The 22,428-nt window shown below is 39.9% G+C and overlaps 1 protein-coding gene across 3 annotated transcripts in view; it reads left to right on the forward strand.

Moving 5' to 3' along the window:
* The window catches only part of LOC118162935 (chloride channel protein D-like), an 80,654-nt gene extending 64,755 nt beyond the window's left edge, over positions 1–15,899 (forward strand). For all 3 annotated transcript variants that reach the window (XM_035319385.1, XM_035319386.1, XM_035319388.1), the window contains 3 exons: positions 10,241–10,337; positions 11,338–11,433; positions 13,549–15,899. In XM_035319385.1, the coding sequence (XP_035175276.1) occupies positions 10,241–10,337; positions 11,338–11,433; positions 13,549–13,773 (418 nt within the window). In that variant the 3' untranslated portion in view covers positions 13,774–15,899. The remainder of the gene's footprint in view (positions 1–10,240; positions 10,338–11,337; positions 11,434–13,548) is intronic.
* The last annotated feature ends 6,529 nt before the right edge of the window (positions 15,900–22,428 follow it).

Here is a 22,428-nt window from a genome sequence, read left to right on the forward strand (position 1 = left end):
TTTTTTTTTTTTCAATTCTGGCACACTTGGAAACTGCGGTGATGAGAGTTTCTGTACAAGGACAAAAGTGTTGTTATTTTTGTAATACATATGAACGATTTTGACCCTTTGAAAAGAGAAGGTTAATGTCAGTTCTTACAAAAGCAAGGACTGTGGCCAAGAAGTGTTGGCTGGGACTTGCATGGACCTACAAATACACCTCAGTGCTGGCCTGAGCAAACACACAGATATTCTAATTTTATTAAAAAACAAATGAACAGACAAAAAAAAAAAGACAAAAATCTTCAAGTCCTGCTTAGTGGGGCCAGATTTTTCACCTAATCTTTGTGATCTGGACAGTTACCTACTGGGTATCAAGATGAGATCACCAAACACATTTTTACGTGGATGACCTAAATCTGAATCTGTTATCTTCCCCAGTTGAGTAAGCAGTAGAGACTAAAAACTAAAACAACTATTAAAGAAAACTCCTTGGCTTTAAAATTGTTAAAGAGGAAGCAAGCTGTAGCTGAGAAGCAAGTTTCCAAAACAAAGATCTCCTCAGAGTAATACTCTTGACACTTTGCCATAGGCAGTGCTGTATGCATGCCTGGGAAACCCTTGCAGAATTGTGTTTGAGGAACACGTGGCTGGTGAGCTAGATGCACGGCACTGATAGGGATGCTCGACCTGTTGTGTGCAATGCAGACTACTCAGGGACTGCTTCCCCGCCTTCATTTCTCCTCCAGCAATGAAGATACTTGCACATGTGAATACAACAGGCTATTATTTTGCACTGCAGCTGAAATGCCTCCCCCGTCTACCCCCCAGCATCTGCAGAAAGGGAGCTGGGCTGTTATGAACATGCTTGCCCAGAGTCTGCTGAGAGCTATGAATGTCATGGCCTATGTTGCATGCCTGCCTGGCGAGGGAGGCAACTGTGCCCCAGGTGGAATCCATTTTTTCGAGAGGCCTGAGGACAGGACCAGTCCTGTCTTCCCTGGAGTCTTCAGCCAGAGTGAGGCTGTAAATATATACTGAGGAGTTGCCTGGGAGGTCCCCGTCTCTTGTCTTGGCTTCTGTAGTCTGTGGCTGCAGATCCTCCTCCAGCAGGAAAAGATAGAGTTATGTTTCTGCCTAATTTCTGTGAGACCAGAACTGAAAAAAGAGATTTTTTTTTTTTTTTTGCTTCCACACGTGTTAAAATGTACTAGTGTAGGGCCGCTGTAGGGCAATGAAGTGGTTCTGTGACATGATGAAGAGATTAGACACATCACCACTTATGTTTTGTTGATCCATCTTCCTTTGCCAGAGATTACTTTATAATGTAAACTGTACTAAAAACAGAAGACATGGAGGGTTTGTGAAGGAAAGCTGTAGGTAACATTTCTTTTCCTTGCCTGTGGACATGGGTGGGATATAACGTGGAGGATGGTGATACTTCATGGTCACCGGCAACATCTTTGCTGCCGGTCTGTGCAATCGCCCATGCATGATCACTTCCCTCTACATGCCCGTGTGACACTCACATCATATCTGATTTCTTCCACCAAAATGGACAATAAGATGCTCTCTATCTAGATGTTATTTTCTAAGATTCTGTTTATCCCTTAATACACTTAGGTTCCCTGTATATTTATGACTGACAAATGCCACGTTGCTCCCAAAGACTGTTCTGGTGTCAGTGGATTTCCTTGCCTTTAATTCACTTTTTCCAAGGAAACAGAAGGATTGAGGTTTCCATACTGCAGTTAAACACTCCTGGCATTCACTGAAGAAAAGCAGGTGGATGCTGGTGGCTTGTTAGGCCAGGCTCGGTCCCCTCTGTTTCCTTGTAGGAGCGGCTGTGCAGAGGCAGAAGCTGGAGTGCTGCCTGGCTATCTTAATTTCTGCCTCGAACACCACTTTGATACAGTTTTCCTGGAGAGACTACTGGGCTGATGAATACCACGGAGTAGCCCATAAGGGAATTTTACTATAACAAATAAGCCGTTTTGTTCATGCCTTACTCTCTCAGATGTGTATCATGCACAGCTCTCCTATTGTGAGGCTCAAGGCTGGGTTCCTCATTTTTGCCTTTGCACTCTTACCTACACAGCTGTTAGCCATTACTCCGCATTTTGTTTGTCTATCTTTTAGCTGAAGGAAATTTTTTTTGCTCAATTTAGTTTGATTGGGAGAAAGTAATTATGCAGAAACCACAATATCTCTGACCATAAGCAGACTGTACAGAATAAATATATGTAAGCAGAAATGGGTAAAACTTGGTTTTCTGCTACTTCTGTACAGGATGTGACATTTCTGGCATCATGCCTGCATTTTTGTGTGTGTTTTTTCACCTAGGAAACCCCGTCTCTTCCCACCCATCAAGTTTGCTGAAACTTCAGCATTTGTGGTTGATGGAAATTATTATTTTGGGCCCAAAAAGAAATTTCAATAAAAATATTGTTGGTAAAGATGTCAAAAGTCTTTGTAGTTTGCATGTTCATTATATTTGTACTACTTTATTGCAAATTTTGTATGTTTTATGGGAGTATACAAGTGAGGTGTTTAATGTGCCCAATTCCCATTTTCAGAACAAAGTTGGAAACCTGAAAAACCCAGAACTTAGTGCTCCAAATAAGAAGAGAAATATTCAAAAGCCGTGGTCTTCCTGTTGCTGAAAAGTCAAAAAATAGTGGATGTTCAGAAATGCCTAGTTATTACTAGTTTCTGAAGACATGGTTTCCCATTTGAGGACATTTTAAAAAGGTCTAATGTGCTGCCTAACAGATTTTATTTGAAAATCCAGTGTATTGTAGAAGCATAGAGTGGTTTGCGTTGGAAGGGACCATCACTTCCAACCCCCCGGCATCTGAAGCGACAGCCTAATGATGCCTGAAGGCCTTGTTCAGGAAGGTGAGCTAGAGCCCGAGACTCTCTGTGATGATGTGGAGAACTGTGGCTGCTGTGAGATTTCCTGGGAGGTGTACAGCTGGCAGGAGCTGAGTGAGCTGCTTGAGGCCTGTGGAGCACAACGAGTCCAGTGGGATGGTGTCGCCACCACAGAGCTGGGTACGGAAACTTGCTTCGGCGAAGCTGGGAGTGTGGGCAAGAGAGCGTAGAATTACATCTTTCCTCTTCTGAAACTCGGGGGAGATATTAAACAACTTGATGAGCAGCATACTCCCCGCTCTAATTGTTTCTTGCTCGAATGATGCCACCACTAATGGGGCTGAGCTGCCTGAGAGCTGCACCTGAGGGGGATTTCTGGCTCACGTTAGTCCCCAGGCCAGAGGCAGAAGAGCTACCAGCGGAGGGAGCCAAACTACATTCCTGTGTACAGCATTTATTTCGCTGCTGTTCTTGCAGTGCTGCACTTTCCACTTCCTTTGTGGAAGGAGGAAGGCAGGTAGAGAACGCTGTGTCCTCGTAACCCTCCTGCTCGATAGCCTTGCTTTAACTTCCCAGCTTGTAAACTGGTCTGAGAAGGGAGACGCGCTGTTTTCCACGATCGAAAGACATGGTAGAGCAGCTGTTCCCAGTAACAATAATGACACTATTGCTGAGACAAACATTTTCACGATGATGCATGGGAACACTAAATCCAAACCACATTGTTTAGCTAATGCATGCTTTCACTCCACTAAAGGGGAATGTCACATAACTGAAAGTAAATTGAAGAGATCAGAGTTTAGAAAATATGACAAAGTTGAAAACTTAAAGCTGTATTACACAGTAACATCCTTTAACAGAGAAATCATTGATCCAAAGTGGTGTGTGGCTGTGTATTTTATGGCAGTTTATTAGGTATGACTTGCCTCTGGTCAGTGCAGTGAACAGAAACCGTTGTGAGTCAGGAATGTGTTCTGCCAAGCACTTCAGTACGACCGAGTATAGCATATCGATACGTGCTGTGGGAAGGGAGATACAGCACTGCAAACTGTTATAGATAAGTCAAGCTGTAGGTACTGGTGCTGGTACTTTTCTTTAATCTGCCCTCCCAGTTGGGACTAACGCTGAGAACGCTGTTCTCAAGGCGTGAGCACACACATGTGCAGAGTCCACGCACACTTGTTTAATGAGGAAATACCTTTATTTTTCTTAGCAGGAGGAGAAGCACTTGCTTTCAGTAAGCAATGCAATGTAGCAGCTTAGGGGCAAGTGGAACATTAAAGACAAATTGAGACCTGAAAGTTTAATGCAAAAATTAATTACTGAACTTAGTGATATTCAACCGTAATATTGTGACAGCCTTGTTGCTGGCATCCATGAAATAACTGATACAGAACTGAAAGCTTCTTGGAGAGCCTTTTCCTTCTGGCTCTGTTATGGAGAGGTTGCTAAGTTTAGATCACAGGAATGCAAAGTTACTCAATCAAACACAGAAGTCCGCAAAGTTCATGCAATATATGGAGATAAAAACAAGGTTTTATTTTGTATTAGGAGATCATGGACTGCTTTCTGCCTGCCTCCTCGCCGTCCCTTTGCTGTAAGCCCCCACGCAATGGTGGTTCAGTGCTGATCAAAGCTAGAAACACCATCAGCAGTGGTTTGAAGGCTGCATCTAAACTAAGCCAGCAAAGGAGAAAAAAAGGGGATGGGGAACACATTAGGGACTTGGACACTATTTTTAGGTGTGCAGGCTAGGGAGCAGACTGCAATATCAAAGTGCTGGTGTGATTACTTGATTTTCATGGGAGAGGGTAGAATCTGTCAGCACATTGTTTGTTTTTACTGTCTGGACTCCTGCTTTTGAAAAGCTGATCCAGTTAATTTCAATGATACACTATACAGTGATCTTGCCTATTAAAATAAATGGAATCCAGCACTTTCAACAAAAGCTCTTGACATTACGATCCTCCCATGTATTGTCAGGGTCCTGGGGCACCACAGCTCATGAATAACACAGATGGAGGAAGGTTTATAGAGTCTGTGGCAGTGGTTTTATTCTGTATCCTAAGTGAGAAACTTTTCTTCCAAAGAGCAACATTATATGATACTTTTAAAATTAGTAGGCCTGTTTTGCTGCAGGAATAATTGTGCAGGTGCTGCAGGGCTTTGTGACGGCACCTTTTGGAGGGAAAGCTGGAGTGCCGCAGAGGCTGTGCGCTCACTCAAAAGGCCAAATTAAAAACGTATGCAGCCTCACTGCAGCATGTGGGTGGCTTTTAGGCAAGTGCAGAGTCTTGTTAAATGTCGAAATCAAATATAGGCATGGGGAAAACTGGTGTGTGAATGGAAAGACTGATCACATACTTGTCCTGTCGTTTAAGCCTGTGGTAGGTTCCGTTGAAACTGAAAATCTGCCTGGTAACAAGCCGTCCGGTAGGGAAATATAAACCTGATCCTAAGTTTTCATAATTCTCTAAAATCTAGTCTTTCTGTAGGTTTGAAATACTGTTTGTGTGTACAGTTTATTTACAGCAGCCTTTGCATTTTCATGCTGAGACCACAGACTTACTGTATGCTCATTCACCCTGATTATGGTGTCCATAAAAAAGAAGGCAACTTAAGTAATGAGTATTAACCTCAAAACACAGCTCTGAGGTAGAAGAAATGCCTGTTAAGTAGATCTGAAGACTGAGGCACAGAGATTAAATATTTATTCAGCATCCTTTGAAAGGCTGTGGGGCATAGACAGGATTTGACCTTAACTCTGGAAAACCTCAGTCCAGTGCTTGATAATGACCTTTTTATCATCCTATAGGTCAAATGCCAAAAACTTTTGCAAAGCTCCTTCTTGGTTTGAAGAACCAAACACATAAGTAAACAGTAATGATTTAGGCTGCGTAACCTGAAACAACCCTGTAACCTGAGGGTTTATTTTGTGAAAGATGAAGGTTTGGTGGGTTTTAAAACAGTTTCAGTGACCTAGTTCTTATCTACTATCATTTGCCATATGCAGAATAGCTTTTTAGTTTGTTTGTTTGTTTTTACCATTTAATGAAGGTACAATGCTATTTGAAGGAAAAATGTATTTAGTATAATAGCAGATAGTTTACTAAGAACATAAAAATAACTATTCTTAAACAGAATGTACATTTTGCAGTTCATGTAAGAAGTTTCTGTCATTGTGCCCTTTTGCAAGCATTACATGTTTATGCAAGAACTTCTGCTGAGAGCAGAGCAGTGATCAAGTCCTGCAAGATATTCTGAACACTCAGTTCATTTTAATTGCTGTGAAAGTTGAAGGTGCAAGACAATAAATCTAATCCCAACCAGGTCTTAGGATGAAGAAAGATCCTGAAGGATTTTGGGGTGCTATGCTCTGCCATTGCAGTGTGCCACTTGTCACTTGTTACTGTTCTATTGTCACAATTATGTCACAAAAATTATGTCACAAATAAAAAGTGACTGACATCAAAAAAAATTTCATAGTCATTATCACTGAGCTTTTAAATATGTCTGAGAGAAGCTCCAAGAGGGAATTAGATTTTTAATACATGGAAGGGACATTTGTTTTATTCTGGTCAGAGCAAATTAATTGCTAGTCCCCACTGAGCTGGATATTGGCCAAAGAATAAAAGCTCAAGAGTAAAAACAATGTAGTTAGTTACTTTCAGTGGATTAATGTAGGAGAAATAAGCCTGAAGCTTTATGAAGAATACTTCAGGTTCTCTATCCTCCCTTCTCCCTCTGCCCCAACTTTATAGCTGTTTTATCCATTCAGTCTGGGAGACTCCTGCCTTGAATCTTTTTGCCAGTGACATCACCATTTAATCTTCCTTCTGTTCATTTGCAGCTACTTTGGAGCTGCAGTTCCTTTTTATGTCACTCCCCCAGTATTTAGAATTTGTAGTTTCCTCAGATAATTGGCCAACTTGACAAGAAAAGAGTGACACAATCAGCTGTCAGATAGTTTTCATTCCTGACTTCCATGCCAAATCTGACATGTGGATATTGGGATAATAATGTGTTATCTTAATTAGGTGTACCTTCATAATGCATGTTTTATAACAGATAGAACATATGAAACTACTGCAGTGCCTTGCCAGGGTATCTTTGAAATGAGATTCCCTACTTAAGGGTTTTCTTCCTTCTTAAATAAATAACGAGTAAACGAACAATTGCAGAGTCCAAGTTTGAATCCTAGCACTTCCTGTGAAACCTCACAAAATAGTGCAAGAAACATGTTTGGTCTGCTTTCTAAGGCTTGATGATGTGATAGGAAGGATGTTGTATGTAACATCAAAGAGTGGTGTTGTTATACCTCTCTGAAGCATGACTTCTGGAAGTCCAAGTGAAATAATGTATGCTCATTTTTCTCTTGAATATGGCAGTTTTTAATAGGCTTGGATTCTTATCAGAAATGATCCAACGATTTCCTTCACTGTTTGCATGTGCTTTTTTTTTTTTTTTTTTTTTTTTTTGACTAGCCAAATTTCTCTCACACCTCCCAAAGCCTTGTTAAGTGACTCCCTGCTGGGTTTAGTTAAGAGCAGTGCTGAGCAAATTGCAAGCTGCCAAAACCAGCCAACAAACCACTGGTGATGAGCAAACGTTTCTGCTCTTTAAGCTTGTGGTGAATGTTGCTGGTTTTTTAATTCCAGACTGTGATGTTCAAGTGGAAAATGGTGAAGTCTGGACTATGGGCAGGCCTGAATAGTATGATTAGGGTGGATCATAGCTTTTGCACTGAAGTCTATATATTCATGTTAGGATTAAAGTCTTGAAAGTATTCCTTTCAAGATGTCCAGTGATCATCCTAGAAATTGACTTCTTGGAGCTGTATGGGATGATCTAGGACCAGAATATAGATCTGTGTATTTGTATCTTACTTAAAACAAATAGAAACCTGTTTATGAAAGAGCATAAATTGTAAAGCTGTAGAGAGCTCCGGAGAATAAGGTGTGTAAAGCACCAAAGGGAATGACTGGGTTAATTTTTTCTCCATGTCCTTTGCTGTATTGAATATATTCTGAGTACATTGTATTTTTCTCCCTTTCCTCCTCCAAAAGGAGTCTGAGGGGAAGGGATCTCATCTGTTGTAGCATGTCTGTACCATTCTTTGTAGGGTTTTCTTGTGATTGCCCTCAAACCAAGTCCATTGTCTACATGATATGTCCACACACTGGCACGCAGATGGTGAGAAGCATAGGGCAGGTCTGTGCCTTTCCCAGGAGGGAAGATGTGAGCCCAGGGCACAGTATTTCCTAAGCAGAGTTTTCTCAGCAGTTAGCTTGGAGGTCTGCTGCTGCGCTGTGCTCTCCTTAGAAGTGTGAAAGAGATTTTATGAAAACCCAAAACAGTCAGATACAGTATAGAGACAAAAAATATTTGTCTGAATTCCTTGTTTTTCCTGCAAATGGGATGTGCTCTAAAGGTGACTGAGACACTGCTTTTCTTCACATCTGAGTTTCTTCCACAAGTTATTTTCATGCTCATGTTTTCTCCTGTAAAAGAATGATACCTACATCCTAGGCACAGTCATACTTATTCATAAAGTCCCATTGAGATCCTTAGATGAGAGACGAAGGCCATGCCTGCTTTAAGGAAATACAGATCACAAGAGTGGATGTGCAGAGTGACACAGGCAACTGCTTCAGGAGAAAGGAGAGTGCACTGCAATGCTTACCAAACCACCACAGGTAGAGTTGACAGGGTAGGTTGCTTCAAAAGCATCTTCCAGATCTGAACAAAAATGTAGAGGTAGATGCACCCAAAGTATCTTGGGTTTAATCTGGAGAAAAGGTGGACTGTATGAAACATCAGAAACATCTGAAACTGCTGTCAGTTTATGTAATATACTGGAAATCAGTTTAATGTTATGTCTTTTTGTGCGAGTGTTCAATGGGATTTCATAGTAAGTTTACTATTATTTTTTGCAGTCTTTACACTTTTGATTCAGCTTCATCAGTCGCAGGACAAAGAAATACAGAAGAGTGAAGGGAAGGCTGTTTGAAATAAAAATAATAGAACGGCAAAGAGTCTGCTGGTCAGGGCAGCCAGCGGGAATGTGGGGGACCTGCTTCTACAGATTCCTGTTTATTCAGCGTGGAACCCCTCCAGCTGGAGAAGTGAAGACATGCCAAACACCGCCACTAATGTGCTTGTTATGAAGGGAAGTGTGGAGAAAGGGCTTGAACCTAGTTCTTCCATATCCTGCCCCTAGGGAGGGCACTGACCGCCAGCTTTTGGAACTGACAGGCAGGTCTTCTTAGTGTAAGTCCTCTGCTGTTGAGTGCTAATCCCACCTTGAAGCAGACAATCTTTCCCAGGAGACGTTATGTTAAAACTGGTAAATTCCTTTGACAAGTTTGGGTTTGAGGAAATCAATATTTTCTAATACAGAAATATTTATTTGAAAACTTCCCACCTTATTTTTGGTATTCCGTTCACAAAAGCCACTTTGTACCTCCCTTGTATTTCTCTTGATGCGCGAACAGAAGTTGTGCCTCTGGTCTTTGGGTCCCTCAAACACATCATTTAACAGCGTATCGCACGTCTTTGTACCACTGTAGTTTGCTGATAGCTGTAAGCACGGACCAGGGCTAACATCATGTTAAGCATGTTGCAAAACAAAAAGCTTTGTGGTGGTCCCCAAGGTGTTTGTTATCTAAATATATTTAAAAGGCTGGAAGTGGATAGCGTGGATGGAGTGTGTGTGTGGGGGGGGGGAAAGCAATGAAACACTGAAATATGTCATAATTTCATTATACTGCTTGTTAAGCCTTTTTATTTTTTATTTTTTTAATTCTAAAAAAAAAAAGGTTTGAAATGATGTAATAATTGATGAAGATATGCAAACCAAAATGTCAGCAAGAATATTAAATGCCTTAATGAACTCTAGAGTGCAGTACTGTGAGAGAAGGTTTCACTGATGATTGAAAATGTGCCATGAATTTTCTGCAGGTCTCATTTTAATGTAGATGTTACATCTACATGTAACAGATGTGGGAAGGATGTGGGAAGGAACAACAGTCTATCTACTTTAATGCAGATAGTTGTTTCTTATTATTAGTATTGTCTTGTTGGGTGTAAACTAGTGCATGAGCTGTTCCTGCCAAGCAGGCTGATCCAGGTCAAGAACATGTATGGTAGGTGATGTCCTATAATCCAGTTAGCCAAAACTAAACCAGAAAGCACCTGTGTGATGCTGCCGTTGGTGACGGAAATTTACAAGGGTGAAATATGTGGTCAGCCTGCTAATACTCTATCCACCATACATCTGAGAGTAAAGCAGTGTGCTTGTTTTTTAAAATTTGCTCATTATAATGAATGAAGTCCTCTTCTCTCTCACTTTTTTTTTTTTTTTTTTTTTTTTTTTAAAAAACCTTAGGCTAGAGCTGTGCATGCTGCTGGAAAATGAGCACATCTTCGAACCAGAGACAAACTATGAGTCTTTTTCCTCCTCTCATCCTCTGTCCTATGAGAAGGTAACCTCTTTTCTTTCAGTTCATTCCCCGTTTAATCAGTGTGCATATTGGGTAACTGAGAATGAGCTCTACATGAATGAAGAAATGATGTAATTAATGTGGCTGAGAAGAAAGAAAGAAGTGGTAAGGTACAACTTAAATTAAAGGATGACTAGAAACCTTCCAGGGACAGCTGTCATAAACTATAATGTCACTCAGAGTCTAAGAGTTGCACAAGAGTGCTGGCAAAATATGTCCTTTCTCAAATAGGCTGGTCCAATCCTCTTTCTCAACTTCTATATGGACAGAATAATTGTTATAATATTTAATTTGGTATGGGATAGTACCTCTGCGGATGATTAGTATTTGTAAAAGCTTTCGAACTTGAAAAGCATGTAGAATTCTTCCCTTTGATAAATGACTAAAGGATTTTTAGGAATAGTAAACATTAAGTGTGGTAAAAGAAAGTCATGTGTTACCAAAGCAATACTGGTAATGGAGCTTGAGCAGTTTATACAGGAACAACTGGAAAGTCATCATATATTACTGAAGCTTGGTCTGGACATGCAGATTTTGTTGGCAAAACAATATTGAGAAGGAGCAGGGCAATTATGCATGGAATGAGGTGCCAGAGTACAAATAGGTATGCCTGTGGAAGAAGGCTGAAGCTCAGCTGATGGCTGATGCTGGTTTTGTTGCATTTTTCTGCACTATTTCATCATGCAATTACCACTTAGTAATAGTGTGAAAAATCTCACCCCTAAGCCAGTATAAATTGCATTGTTTTAATAGAGACACAGCTACACTAAGGAAAAAAAAATCCTTTTGTAAGTAAAGAGTGTTTTATTTTAAAGTGTTAGTTTAAACCTAATTGGCAAAAGAATTTATGAAGTTTGGACAAGCTCTGCCAGAGGAGCTCTGCTAGAAAACTTCTTCTTAGAGACAAACTGGAAAGCTTTTGAACCTTGAGTTCTAATGTGGAGTGCAGAAAGAAAGAGAAATGGATTCTTGCCTATTCCAGATAACAGTGGAGAAGCTGCCCAATCTGTCGCGCCTAGCCATGCTGCTGAATCGCTACACTACAGATCCCCGGTATCAGCAACTCTTCATCAATCTGGTAAGACTGAAGCCAACTCTAAAAACAAACATTTCCTCCATGAACAATGTGTTTGTTATATTTTCTCATTTGTTTATGATGGCTGTGTCAGCCGCACTGATTTACATAAACACTGCCAATCCTGGGACGTTACATTCTCAACAAAAGTAGCTGAGTACAAACAGCATTCCGAAGTTTTAATTCATATTGTATAAACATAACAGATGTTGATAAAATGAGCCAAAAAGAAAATACAACAAAGGAGACCATTTCAAGGGGGCTTTTGATTAAAATACATTCCAGATTGACAAAATGATACAATGTTAATGGAATAGATCATTTAAATGTCATTATTTGGCTCTTATAGTCCTATAAAGCAAATATAAAGCAATGCTTTTGAGTTTTTAGTCTCCATTATGCTACAATGCCTATACATCAACTTATAAATAAAGCTATATTTCTTCCCCCTTTCCTTTCCTTTCCTTTCCTTTCCTTTTTTTTTTTTTTTTTTTTAATCCCTGCTATGACATTGCCACATGTATTTCCTAAATACTGTACTAAAATACTGGGTCCAAAAGCAATAATGTGTTTGGTATACTGAACAAGGCTTAAAATAAATATGTTATAAACAAAATAAATGTAGTTTCTGCCCCAGTGAATTTCCAGTCTATGGCACTGAAACTGAAGTAGTGGGCACACTGGGAAATCTAGATGAGAGAGAGCCTAATTCAGATGGGTTTTATTTAAAAAGATAAAATCAGCTCCTGTTTACTCATATGCAATGAAGTTTGAGATCCATCTAGTCTGGATTCCTCATTTTGAGAATAGCTAGGAGGAAAAGAAGGTTACAAAGCCTACAGTACTCCTAATACCCATATTAGGAGTTTGATTTAGTAGCTTCTTTTTAATAGGTTGGAAAACTGAGGTGGAGGGAGGACCCATGGATTTCCAGAGTTCAAAAGCATATAATATATGGGAGTAGAAGCTGGCTCTGTTGAGACCCAATCCAGTGGGCCACACAACTTTTTTTGTTATGGGAAACCTATTCCACTCAATTAGTTTTCTCATTGGTACCTAACGTTTTTGTACCTGGTACAGTCCCTGAAGCACAAAGGTTAATATCCCGTCTAACAGCTTGTTGCTATTGCTCATGAAAGCTGTTTCTGATATCCACAGAAATATTCACTGTGAAGTTTTGGGGCATAATGATTTCCTGTAGCAGTGAGTTCCACAGCAAAATTATATGGGATATAGAGAAAATGAACCCTTTTTACCTTTATTTTTTTTTTTCCTCCTGATGTCTTTGACTGTTTCCTCAGTTCTGTAAATGAAAGGGGGAGAACAGATGTGTCACTTTCCTATGCATTTATTTATATTATTTTATGATGTCTTTGTTTCATTTTTCCTCGGTCTGGCAAAGAATCCACTTTGGAAGGGAAATATACCTTCCCTGACAGAAACTGGCCAAGTCATAAGTAGGATACTGCATAATTATGTGAAAAGTAAAAACTTAGTGAACACCTATACCGGCTATAAAGAGCAGATTGGTTAACAAAGAAATGACTTTAGCTGTGGTCCTATCAAGTTATAGCCCTCATTGTTTTTGGTGACCAGACTTTAGTACTTGCAGCCCTCTTCTTCTCAAGAAGAGCTGTATGATTGTTTTCTTTGTCCTCTTCCTTGCAGTCTATGCTTCTATGTGAACTGACTTTTATAAGCATTTACTGCAAAATATTACAGGATGTCATAAATGGCTGTGTAATGAGATAGCAGCTATAAAATATCTAAGACTTAATAAATATTGGGGTCATTGGCTATTTCCAAGTAAGAACTTAGACCATATCAATGGAGCTCAACTTTGCTTTTCTAGTCTGTGAGATTTGGGTACTTTCCAGTCATAATAGTTTACTTAGAATGAACCTGATGGTTTAACAAAAAAGAAAGTGTTTTTTACTATGGTATTTCCTGATGTTGTAGGTATGATTGGGGATAGGGAACAAGAGGAGGAGAACTAATGATCTTATTGAATCCTGTCCCTCAAGTCTGGGACCTCTCTCTTCCCAGACTCCTTCCCAACTGTGTAGCAGGGGTGCACTCACGGTTTTGTGTTATCTGTCTCCTCTCTTTGTTTTACAGGAGCCATACATAAACAAATCGGCAATGTCAGTCCAAGCTAATTTCTCCCTGCAACGCACCTATATCATCTTTCGCACCCTGGGGCTGCGCCACCTCACCGTCGTTGACCTGCAGAACCGAGTGGTTGGGGTGATCACCAGGAAGGACCTGATGCCTTTCCCCTTGGAGGAGAGGCTCAGGCTCCAGCTGGCACCACAGAGCCCTGACAGGGGGAGTAGCCCCTGAATTTAAGGCCGTGAATGCATTCTCAGGCTTTGTCCCTTCTTTTTGAGCCCATTTTCTTCTTCATGAAAAAAATAATCTGAGCTTTTCCACTTGATCCCTTCTGGAGAAGAGACATTTAAAAGCTGTTGTTTCTAGTCATGTGGGATTGTAGCCCAGAGCTATGTCTCTTCAGCTGTTTGGTGATTGCAAAATTAATTGATTTAAATGCTTGTGAAGCAAAATAGGAATTCATGTGTTTATGGAAGATGCACATAAAATCAGATGTGAAGGATGGAGATCAAGAACTATTTTGTCACACTGTGTCTGTGCCTCCCCCCAAAAAAGTCATGACCCCTAGCAGAAAAGTTATGTTGGCAAAACCTTTGAGCGAGTACTACATTTTCAACCTTGGAATATCTGCATGTTAAAAAAGAGAATGTTTCCTTATCAGCATTTTTATGTTGAAATTTCTAAGTTTAACTGAAAGGAAATACCGCCTTGGAAGAGGCAGGCCACTGAAAGTAACAGGGGATTGGACTTTCTTATTGGCCTACCTGTATTAGCAATCAAAAAGGAGAATTGAATGTAAGAGAAAGACATTGGCTGTGAGGCACCTGCCAAATTACAATCACACTTGTCAGTAAGGTATAAGGAAAACTTGACATGCCTTTCTGTCGCTTACATTTCTTTAATTTCTGTGACTGCTCAGGTAGGCTCTCTTTCTCTCCTTCCGCTTGATATGATAACACTTTTTAGTTAAGGTCATGTGCAATGAGGTATGGGATAAATTCTAATAATGGGGAGGCAACATGATAAATTGTTGGAGTAGTTTTTGATAGCAGCATATTTAGAAACTGGACAAAAAGTAAATAATTCTTCATGATTTTGTAGTGATACAATGTTTGAAAACTTGGAAAGTATTGGTTGTTAATAAATGAATGGGAACAATTTTTTGGACAAAGACACTATTAGATTTCCTTCTATGACTTTGTAATTGATATTTAATTTTATTCTGTTAAATTCCAGAGGGATTCCCACAGATTTGGAAATTAAAACCTAGTACATACAAAAGAATTCACCAGTATTAATGTTGTTATAATGAATACCAAGAAAAGCTAGTAATAATTTACTGGTTATAAAAACTTGCCAAATTCCTGAAAATGAATTTCTGGTATTTGAATCATGCAGCCTTGAGTCTCCTATGAATCAAAGATTTGTTGGATTTTCTCCTATTTTCTCTGCTGGATCTTGTCTTTATTAACAATAATGTTGCTTTTGTAGCACCACGGAGAATGAACAGCACTTTGAAACTCAAGTGTCCCAGCCGATGTAAATAGGTGGCAGACCAGAAACATATGTAGGTACATGAGAGAAGCTCTTTAAACACCCAATTAAAATATGTCATATGTGGGATGAGAAATGCCTTGCCAATCATCCAGCCAAGAGACATAGAGGTGGGAGTTTATTTATATTCTGTTACAGTTAGTAATATTTTGCTCATTAGTGCATTAGTAAGGTCACTGTCACTGTCAATCTATGCCTCACCTACCTGAAGAATGCAAAGCTTTTCTTGAAGGAATTAGGGCTAGATCAGTTCAGAGTTTTACTGGCTGTTTTTGTGCTAGCAGAACAGGACGTCTAATCTAGAGACACGTAGTGATTTCCCCAGAAGGCAGTGAGAATCTCTTTTTCTCGTGATAACCAAATCTCAATAACCTTGCTGTGAATTTGTGGTTTTGGTTCAAAGGCCATTGGTGATTTCCTTTTTCTTGATCTCTTGTGTACACAAAGTATCACATTCATAAGACCTGGGAAATGAAATTGCTTTTTGCTGACAGCATCTGTGGCTAAATGTCTCAGTACAAACTGTTGCCAGAGAGTACATGCAGAGTATGAGGGCTGGAGACAGCCAGGATATCAGTAACCCGTTACATGACTTTGAACAGATCACTTAAATGCTTGGCATATCATTTGCTCTGCCTTTAAATTCGGAACAATATGGATCCACAATAGCTCCTGTGCGAAGTATATGTGCGAAAAATATTATAGGCATATAAACTTTCCATGATAATATTGTGTGCAAGCCAATTATAAAAGGCAGTGTGAGACTCCCCCTGCTCTGCATCAGTAATAAGCGTAGTTTCTAAGGAAAAGTTAATGCAATGTACATGGAACATCTTGTACCTGTGTCGTGAGCTGGATGGGAGAAGGCATGCTGCATTTTTCCATACAGTATGATCTACTTCAATGGCCAAATTATTTTTATTCATTCATCAATTTATTTTTATTTAATATATGTGTATTCAGAAAAACAGATGAAACAGAATTCCTCTGAGGAGTTAACTGAAACAAGTGGCTCCCTCATATTCTGGATTCCAGTGACAAATCTGTCTCATCACAAGCCATAATAGGAACATCATACATATAGGAAGATGAAAACTGACAAAATTTGTAGGAAACTTTTAATCAACATAAGTTTCTCATGATGCTTATAGAAAACAAGTCTCTAAGGAATGGTAGCAACAAGTAGACACATCATTTGACCCTTTGGCACAAGATACTTCTGTTTTCCTTCTTGTCTGCCTAAAGTAAGTGGTAAAATTTCTGCTATTTCCTCATCTGATCAGAACTAAAGAATAGATATTTAGAGCAAAGATACTATTTTTATGGGAGATACGAATTGTTTATGAATTCTCACAATTTCTGAGCACAAACCTCTGTGGAAGAGAGAAAGAGCTTTAAATGAAATTCAGATCACTGGCATTATTTTTGGCTTGTCCTATGCATATATTTGTCTTACATATCACCCTCTGTGATGGTATTTTTCCTAATTCTTTCTGTTTTTAAGCCAAACTGAAATATGGCTTAAAAAACAGGCAGACTGAAATTTAGATACGGATTTGAAGTACAGTGATGCAAATTTCCCCCATCCAATTAAAAAAAATGCTTTCATATTAGAAACATTAAAACATCTGTCTATTACATATCTCCGTGAATGTACCTAAACCATCGTGAGAAGATTTTTTTGTGGCATGCATATTTAACGTATTGTTCTTCAGGTATCGTTTAACGTGCATGTTCTTATGTATGTATTATTGGTGGTATTTTTCCTGTCATCTGATACTTATACATGTTAGAATTAACTACCACGTGTTTTTAAATTGCCCAGTTTATCTTCCATAGAACCCTTTAAAATTTTCTTGGTTTCCCATTTACTCTTGCTTACAGTTTAAAACTTGATGTTGTCCTTCAATTGTATTAATTTGCTGAGGTCTGAAGGAGGGAAAAAAGGAGGTCTGAAGGAGGGAAAAACAAAGAAGAAATTCTTAGTATATTCTTTATATGAAAATGATAACTTCAAGGACTCAGGAACCAACATTGCTAAAGGTACTAGTAATAGGATACGGTCTATCTAACCTCAAAGCTGAGATAGCCTTGAGTCAAAATGCTAAACAGGAATGGAAATGGAACTAGCTGTACTCTGAGTGGTGCCTGGAAAATCACTGATGAGGAAGTAGAATGTAGAATGTTCCTGTTGTCTCCACTGCCCCTTTACACATAGCTTCAGCTAACAGAGCTGTCAGTGTACCTCTGGTGATCATGAAATCACTTAATGAAATGAAGTGTAACCAACTCTCTACTAAGCTAGTGGTTAATTAAGTGTGACCACCAAGTGATGGGAACCATAGTAGTATACAAGGGAATGCTTGTTCATTTCTGAAAGGCCTATTAAAGTAAGAGGAAATATATGATCTGCACAGTTGTCTGGGTGTCTAACACTGTGTGACGTGGGAATGCCAGCATCAGAGTTCAAACACGAGGAGTTACTGCTGCTTACTTGAGGTACTGAAAGAACCAAAATAACAGACACGGCGTGATTGTAATCAATAGGTAGTATTGATCTACTGAAATGCTTGACTGACTTGCAGTAACTCATGAAAACTGGCCAGTCTTGATTACCTGAGATCATAGATTCTGTGCAAAGACTCCATGTTCTGTCACTGAGGCCTTTCCTTATGCCTTGCCAGCACAGAAACTGCAGGGAATTACCAGTTAATGCATATTTTATTTTGAAGGGGATACAGAAAAAGAAAAATATATTTATGTGTGGTTTATATCTGCAAAGAGCTCTGCTGTGATGGTGCACCTCTTGGTTATGGTGGAGCTGAGATGAGGATATGAAGTGGCCTACCAAGGACTGGAAAGTGAATCTGTAGCAAATTGAAAAGGAGAACTGCAAACTCCGGATGTCTTTTCTTCTCCATATTGATGTCTTACTTGTGAAGTAGACCAAGGGAAGGCATGACAGGTCAGCACAGCAAAGGATGGGACCAGTGCTGAGTCACTCTTCTGCAAATGCGTGAGGTTTGGGTTTTCTTTGAAAGCATGAGATGCATGGAAAGCATGGAAAACATTAAATACACAAGACTTGATAGGGCTGGTATGTGCGTATAGGTATATATGTGAGCATATGTATGTGCATATGCCGTTATTTAATCTTCCTATCTGTGACTATAATCTGTAATTTACAATGTAGGGAGATAGGATAAGTACTGGATGAGGGTATACATTTCTATTAAGGAAAAAAAAAAAAAGGAAACTATTTTTATTTTGAGCTTTATTACCTTATAATAGTATGACTACCATCTGAAGACATCTTTTCAATCCTCATGCAGTAAGCAATGGGACAGGGACTTTTGATGAAAGCTATGGGTTGAGGACGGGGCATAGTAAAGCAGAAAGATGTAAAATAGCTTGGTGAATCAAGCACCTGAGGCAGCTGTGTCTTACAGGACATACAAAGAGAAAGGAGTGACATTTACCTGAAATGCCAACAATTGTAACATGAAATGCCAACATTATATAACAAAAATGCCACAACATTACCTTAAACAGTCTGGACAGACTGGATCTCTGTCAAAGATTTTTCTTGCACCCTGTCTTTAAAGTGAAGAACATCTAAAAACATCACCTTTCAATCTAGAAAGCTGAGTTTCATAGTATCACAGAATAATTGATGTTGAAAGGGACCCTCTATATGTTGTTTGGTCCAATCTCCCACTCAAAGAGCTCTGATTGGATCAGGTTGCTCAGGACCATGCCAGGTCAAGCCCTGGGTACTTCCCAATACAGAGATCTCACACCTTCCATCCCTGTACCTGACTGCCTTCATGGTGATTTTTTTTTTCTTATATATCAGTGGAGTTTCCCATGCTCCAGCTTGTGTCTGGTGCCTGTCATAGTGCATCTACAAGAAAGGTCAGGCTCTGTCTTCTCTGCACCCTGAGGTCAGGTAGTTGCAGCTGTCAGGTGTCCCCTGGGCCTCCTGTTCTCCACGCTGAACAGACTCATCTCTCTCAGCTTCTCCTCATCTCTCTCAGCTTCTCCTCATATGTCTGTGCTCCAGCGCCCTGATCAGTCTGGTGGCCTGCTGCTGGACTTGCTCCAGCCTGTCATATTTTTCCTGTGCTGTGGAACCTTCATGTTACCCCCAAACCAACTTGTGCAGGTGCCACATTAATCTGTCTCATTTCAATTTTAGTATATATGCTGCCAAAAAGTGCATGAATTTCATTAAGAGATAAGCTAGAACAACAAATTTCTAAAGAAACTCGGAGACAATGGAAACTAAGGGGTTTTAACACTTTTCTGCCTTCTCTCCTATTACCCACTGTTTTCCTGTGTTCTGGTCTTTCAGCCCACAATTTTCTGTGGCTTCCAGCTTTGTAACAAAGTCTTCACCATACCCCCCTAACATCCTGGGAGAAATGCTTGCATCAGCTTGGTCACTTGGTTCTGAATGTCTTCCCTGCCTCTCTGCTTGTGCTGCCTGCTCCTCGTTGTTCGTTTCTCCAGTTTCTGTCTGACTTGCTCTGCACTCCATATTTTTCCCCCTGAGAAGTTGCTCAACTGCTCTTGGAAAAGCACAGTTCCTTCCTCCTTCCAGAAGATGTCTCTGAGTGCAGCAGCATTGTTCTCTGTTGTCCCTTGAAAGGAGCATAATGCCTATTAGCACAGAGTAACTAGAAATGAAGAAATGAAAATTATACACTGAACATGTTAAGAGACATCCACAATATTGTTTTCAAAAATTGTTCATTAGGGCCTGGCTGTGATTTTGGAAATTACTCAGGGTGGTTTTGTAACAGTCAAAAGACGTAAGGTGCTGTGTGTGAGGCTTTTGGGTTTGGATGTCTTTTTCCACAGCTCTTTACATTTGTCAGCGAGAGATCCAGCTCTCTTGACAGTAGGACTTGGGTGGCCTAATGGTTGCTGGATACTGTAATAGGAGGTTGGCAGGACACAGAATGATAAACTCACTTGTCAACAGCCTCTCTGGCTTTCTCAGGAGGACAGGCTGTGTTTTTTTTACCTCTGTATCTTGTTTCTCATGTAGTCCTCAGTAAGTTCTCCAGTTAATTAATTTTGTATTTGTTTGCTGTTGTTTTCAATGTCTGCCCAACATGGAACCCTTCTCAGCCACAGATGCTCATTTTGTATCTATTATCCTCTGCTTCATTCTTTTGCTTCCCTCAGCCAAAAAGAATTCTCCTTAAATTGTTTGCATGTTGGTGGCAACAGAGATGGAAGACCAAAGAAAATAAAGAAGAGATCCACAGTAAATGTTGAAGATGGGGTTCTTCCAGTGTGTGGGATGGAAAATAATGCTGCAAGCACCATTAGAGAGATCTCCAGGGAAGGTCTCAGCAATAAGAGCTGGAAGAAGAGCTTAGGGAGCACCTCAAGAGAAAGCAGACTTACAACTGCATCTACATACGGAAGGGCACTTTCCATGAGAAACAAATTACTGGCATAAATGGCATAAAAATGTCTGTGATGTAGGCTTTTATTTGTGGCCTTGAGGATGAAGACAAAATAACTAGTGTTGTCTTTAATGTTGTGGCAGTGTCCTAAAGCACTGCTGGTTACTTGGATTGACTTGGGCTGTATGAATATGCTGTGTGTCTGCCTTCGAGTAGTCTTGTGGTGTGCTCTGTGGGGTCTTGGGTCTCCGAGTGTCCATACCAGGGCTTGGTCAAAGGGCTCTGTAGGGCCTTTTTGGCTTCTGCACCTGCATTTCCTTCCCGTGAGACCAAATTATTGTGTAGGGTTGGTGTTCACTAAGGTTTCCCATGGCACGGAATTGGGAAATTAGTAACATATGTGCATGAACCAGGAAACTAGAACTGCTCTTGGATACTGCAGGCTAGATGCCTTAATGCCCTATCAGTTCATAGTTCATTTGTGGCCACTTTCTCTGTGACATTGTCAGCATTTGCTGTTTCTCTCATGAAACATCTTTAGATTTTCTTATAGTTGTACATTAGTTGCAATACAGTTGTTTAAACAGCATTTTCCCACAATGCATTTGACTGTCACTTTCTCTCCATTTTTTTCCCTTTCTTTTTTGGCTTCTTTGGCACATTTCTTCATCCTTGCCATTGACTGCATCTCCCTCATTGCTTTGTCTGGGAATTCTTTTGTCTGCAGAAATTCAGGAAATTTTGCTCACTTTGTTTCCGAGTCTGGATGTTGGCATAGAAAGCAACTCACTCTTGCTCTCTCTTTGCTTATCATGTTATGAAGTCATTTTCCATACTTGTGCCATGCTTTGAGTGCTCCTGTTTTTACTTTGAAGATGGGAGCTCAATTTCTATTTCCTTGCACTGCAGGTGGGTTCAGAATGGCCGCCTCTATGCACATTTGCTTGCTAATTACTGCTCTAGTGCAAATCTACAGAGGTCCAGCTCAAGCAGGCTCAGAATACACTTCCTTAAGGCTACCCAAGGCAAGATACAGCTTCAGTTTGGCAAAATTTCACCTAAGAGAATTTAAACAATTTCATTAATATTCTGTACACTTTAGTGATCTTGATTAGAGCAGTGTGAAAGGTCTCTGCAGAAATAAACATAGCAGATCAGGGGCTATGTGCGGTTTTCCCTTGTGATTTATGTATTTCAAGATTAGATCTAGCATTTTGAGAAATGGTGTCAGAAGTTGTTAATTAGCTTTGCCTCAACAAACTAAAACAGACAGATCTAATTGCTTAAGATTATAGCTAAAAGATTTTGACCTCTCACTTTGAAATGTCCTGGTACACATTCTTGCTTAGGTCTGTTCTCCTGGTTTTGGTGTTTGTTTTTTTTGGAGGAGGCAGATAAAGCATGCATGGTATCACTAAGATAGTGAAGAATATTTTTTATCATTTGGGAGTAACATCCCTATCTCAATCCACTGTTAATGGGAGTTTTTTTATTTAATATTTATGCACTCATTCTACTTGCATTTTTGACAGGAAGAGCACTGTCAGGTAAGTTTTCAACTTTTATGAATAAAACCTAATAGGAAGCTTTTTCATAGCATCATAGCACCTATAAGTACAAAAAAACTAAATAAACTCTCACAGTACATGTAGTTCCTGGTGAACCTGATTCATTTTATGAATAATTTTACTTGGATCTTGGTGAGAAAAATGTTCATGTGAAGAGCATGAGCAACAAATTTCCAGACAAAAGCATGGAGGAGGGCGAGTACGTATAGACAGAGTCTGTGGGGGCCCGTGATTTCATTGCATTTCACACGATAAGAGGGTTCACTTCAGGAGCTGGTAACTGGTCGAAGACTTGAAAGACCAGGCTACAGGAAGTGGGGATGGTGAGTCAAGACATGGCAGCC

The sequence above is a fragment of the Oxyura jamaicensis genome, chromosome 2 (assembly GCF_011077185.1).
Source record: "Oxyura jamaicensis isolate SHBP4307 breed ruddy duck chromosome 2, BPBGC_Ojam_1.0, whole genome shotgun sequence".
Taxonomy (NCBI): Eukaryota; Metazoa; Chordata; class Aves; order Anseriformes; family Anatidae; genus Oxyura; species Oxyura jamaicensis.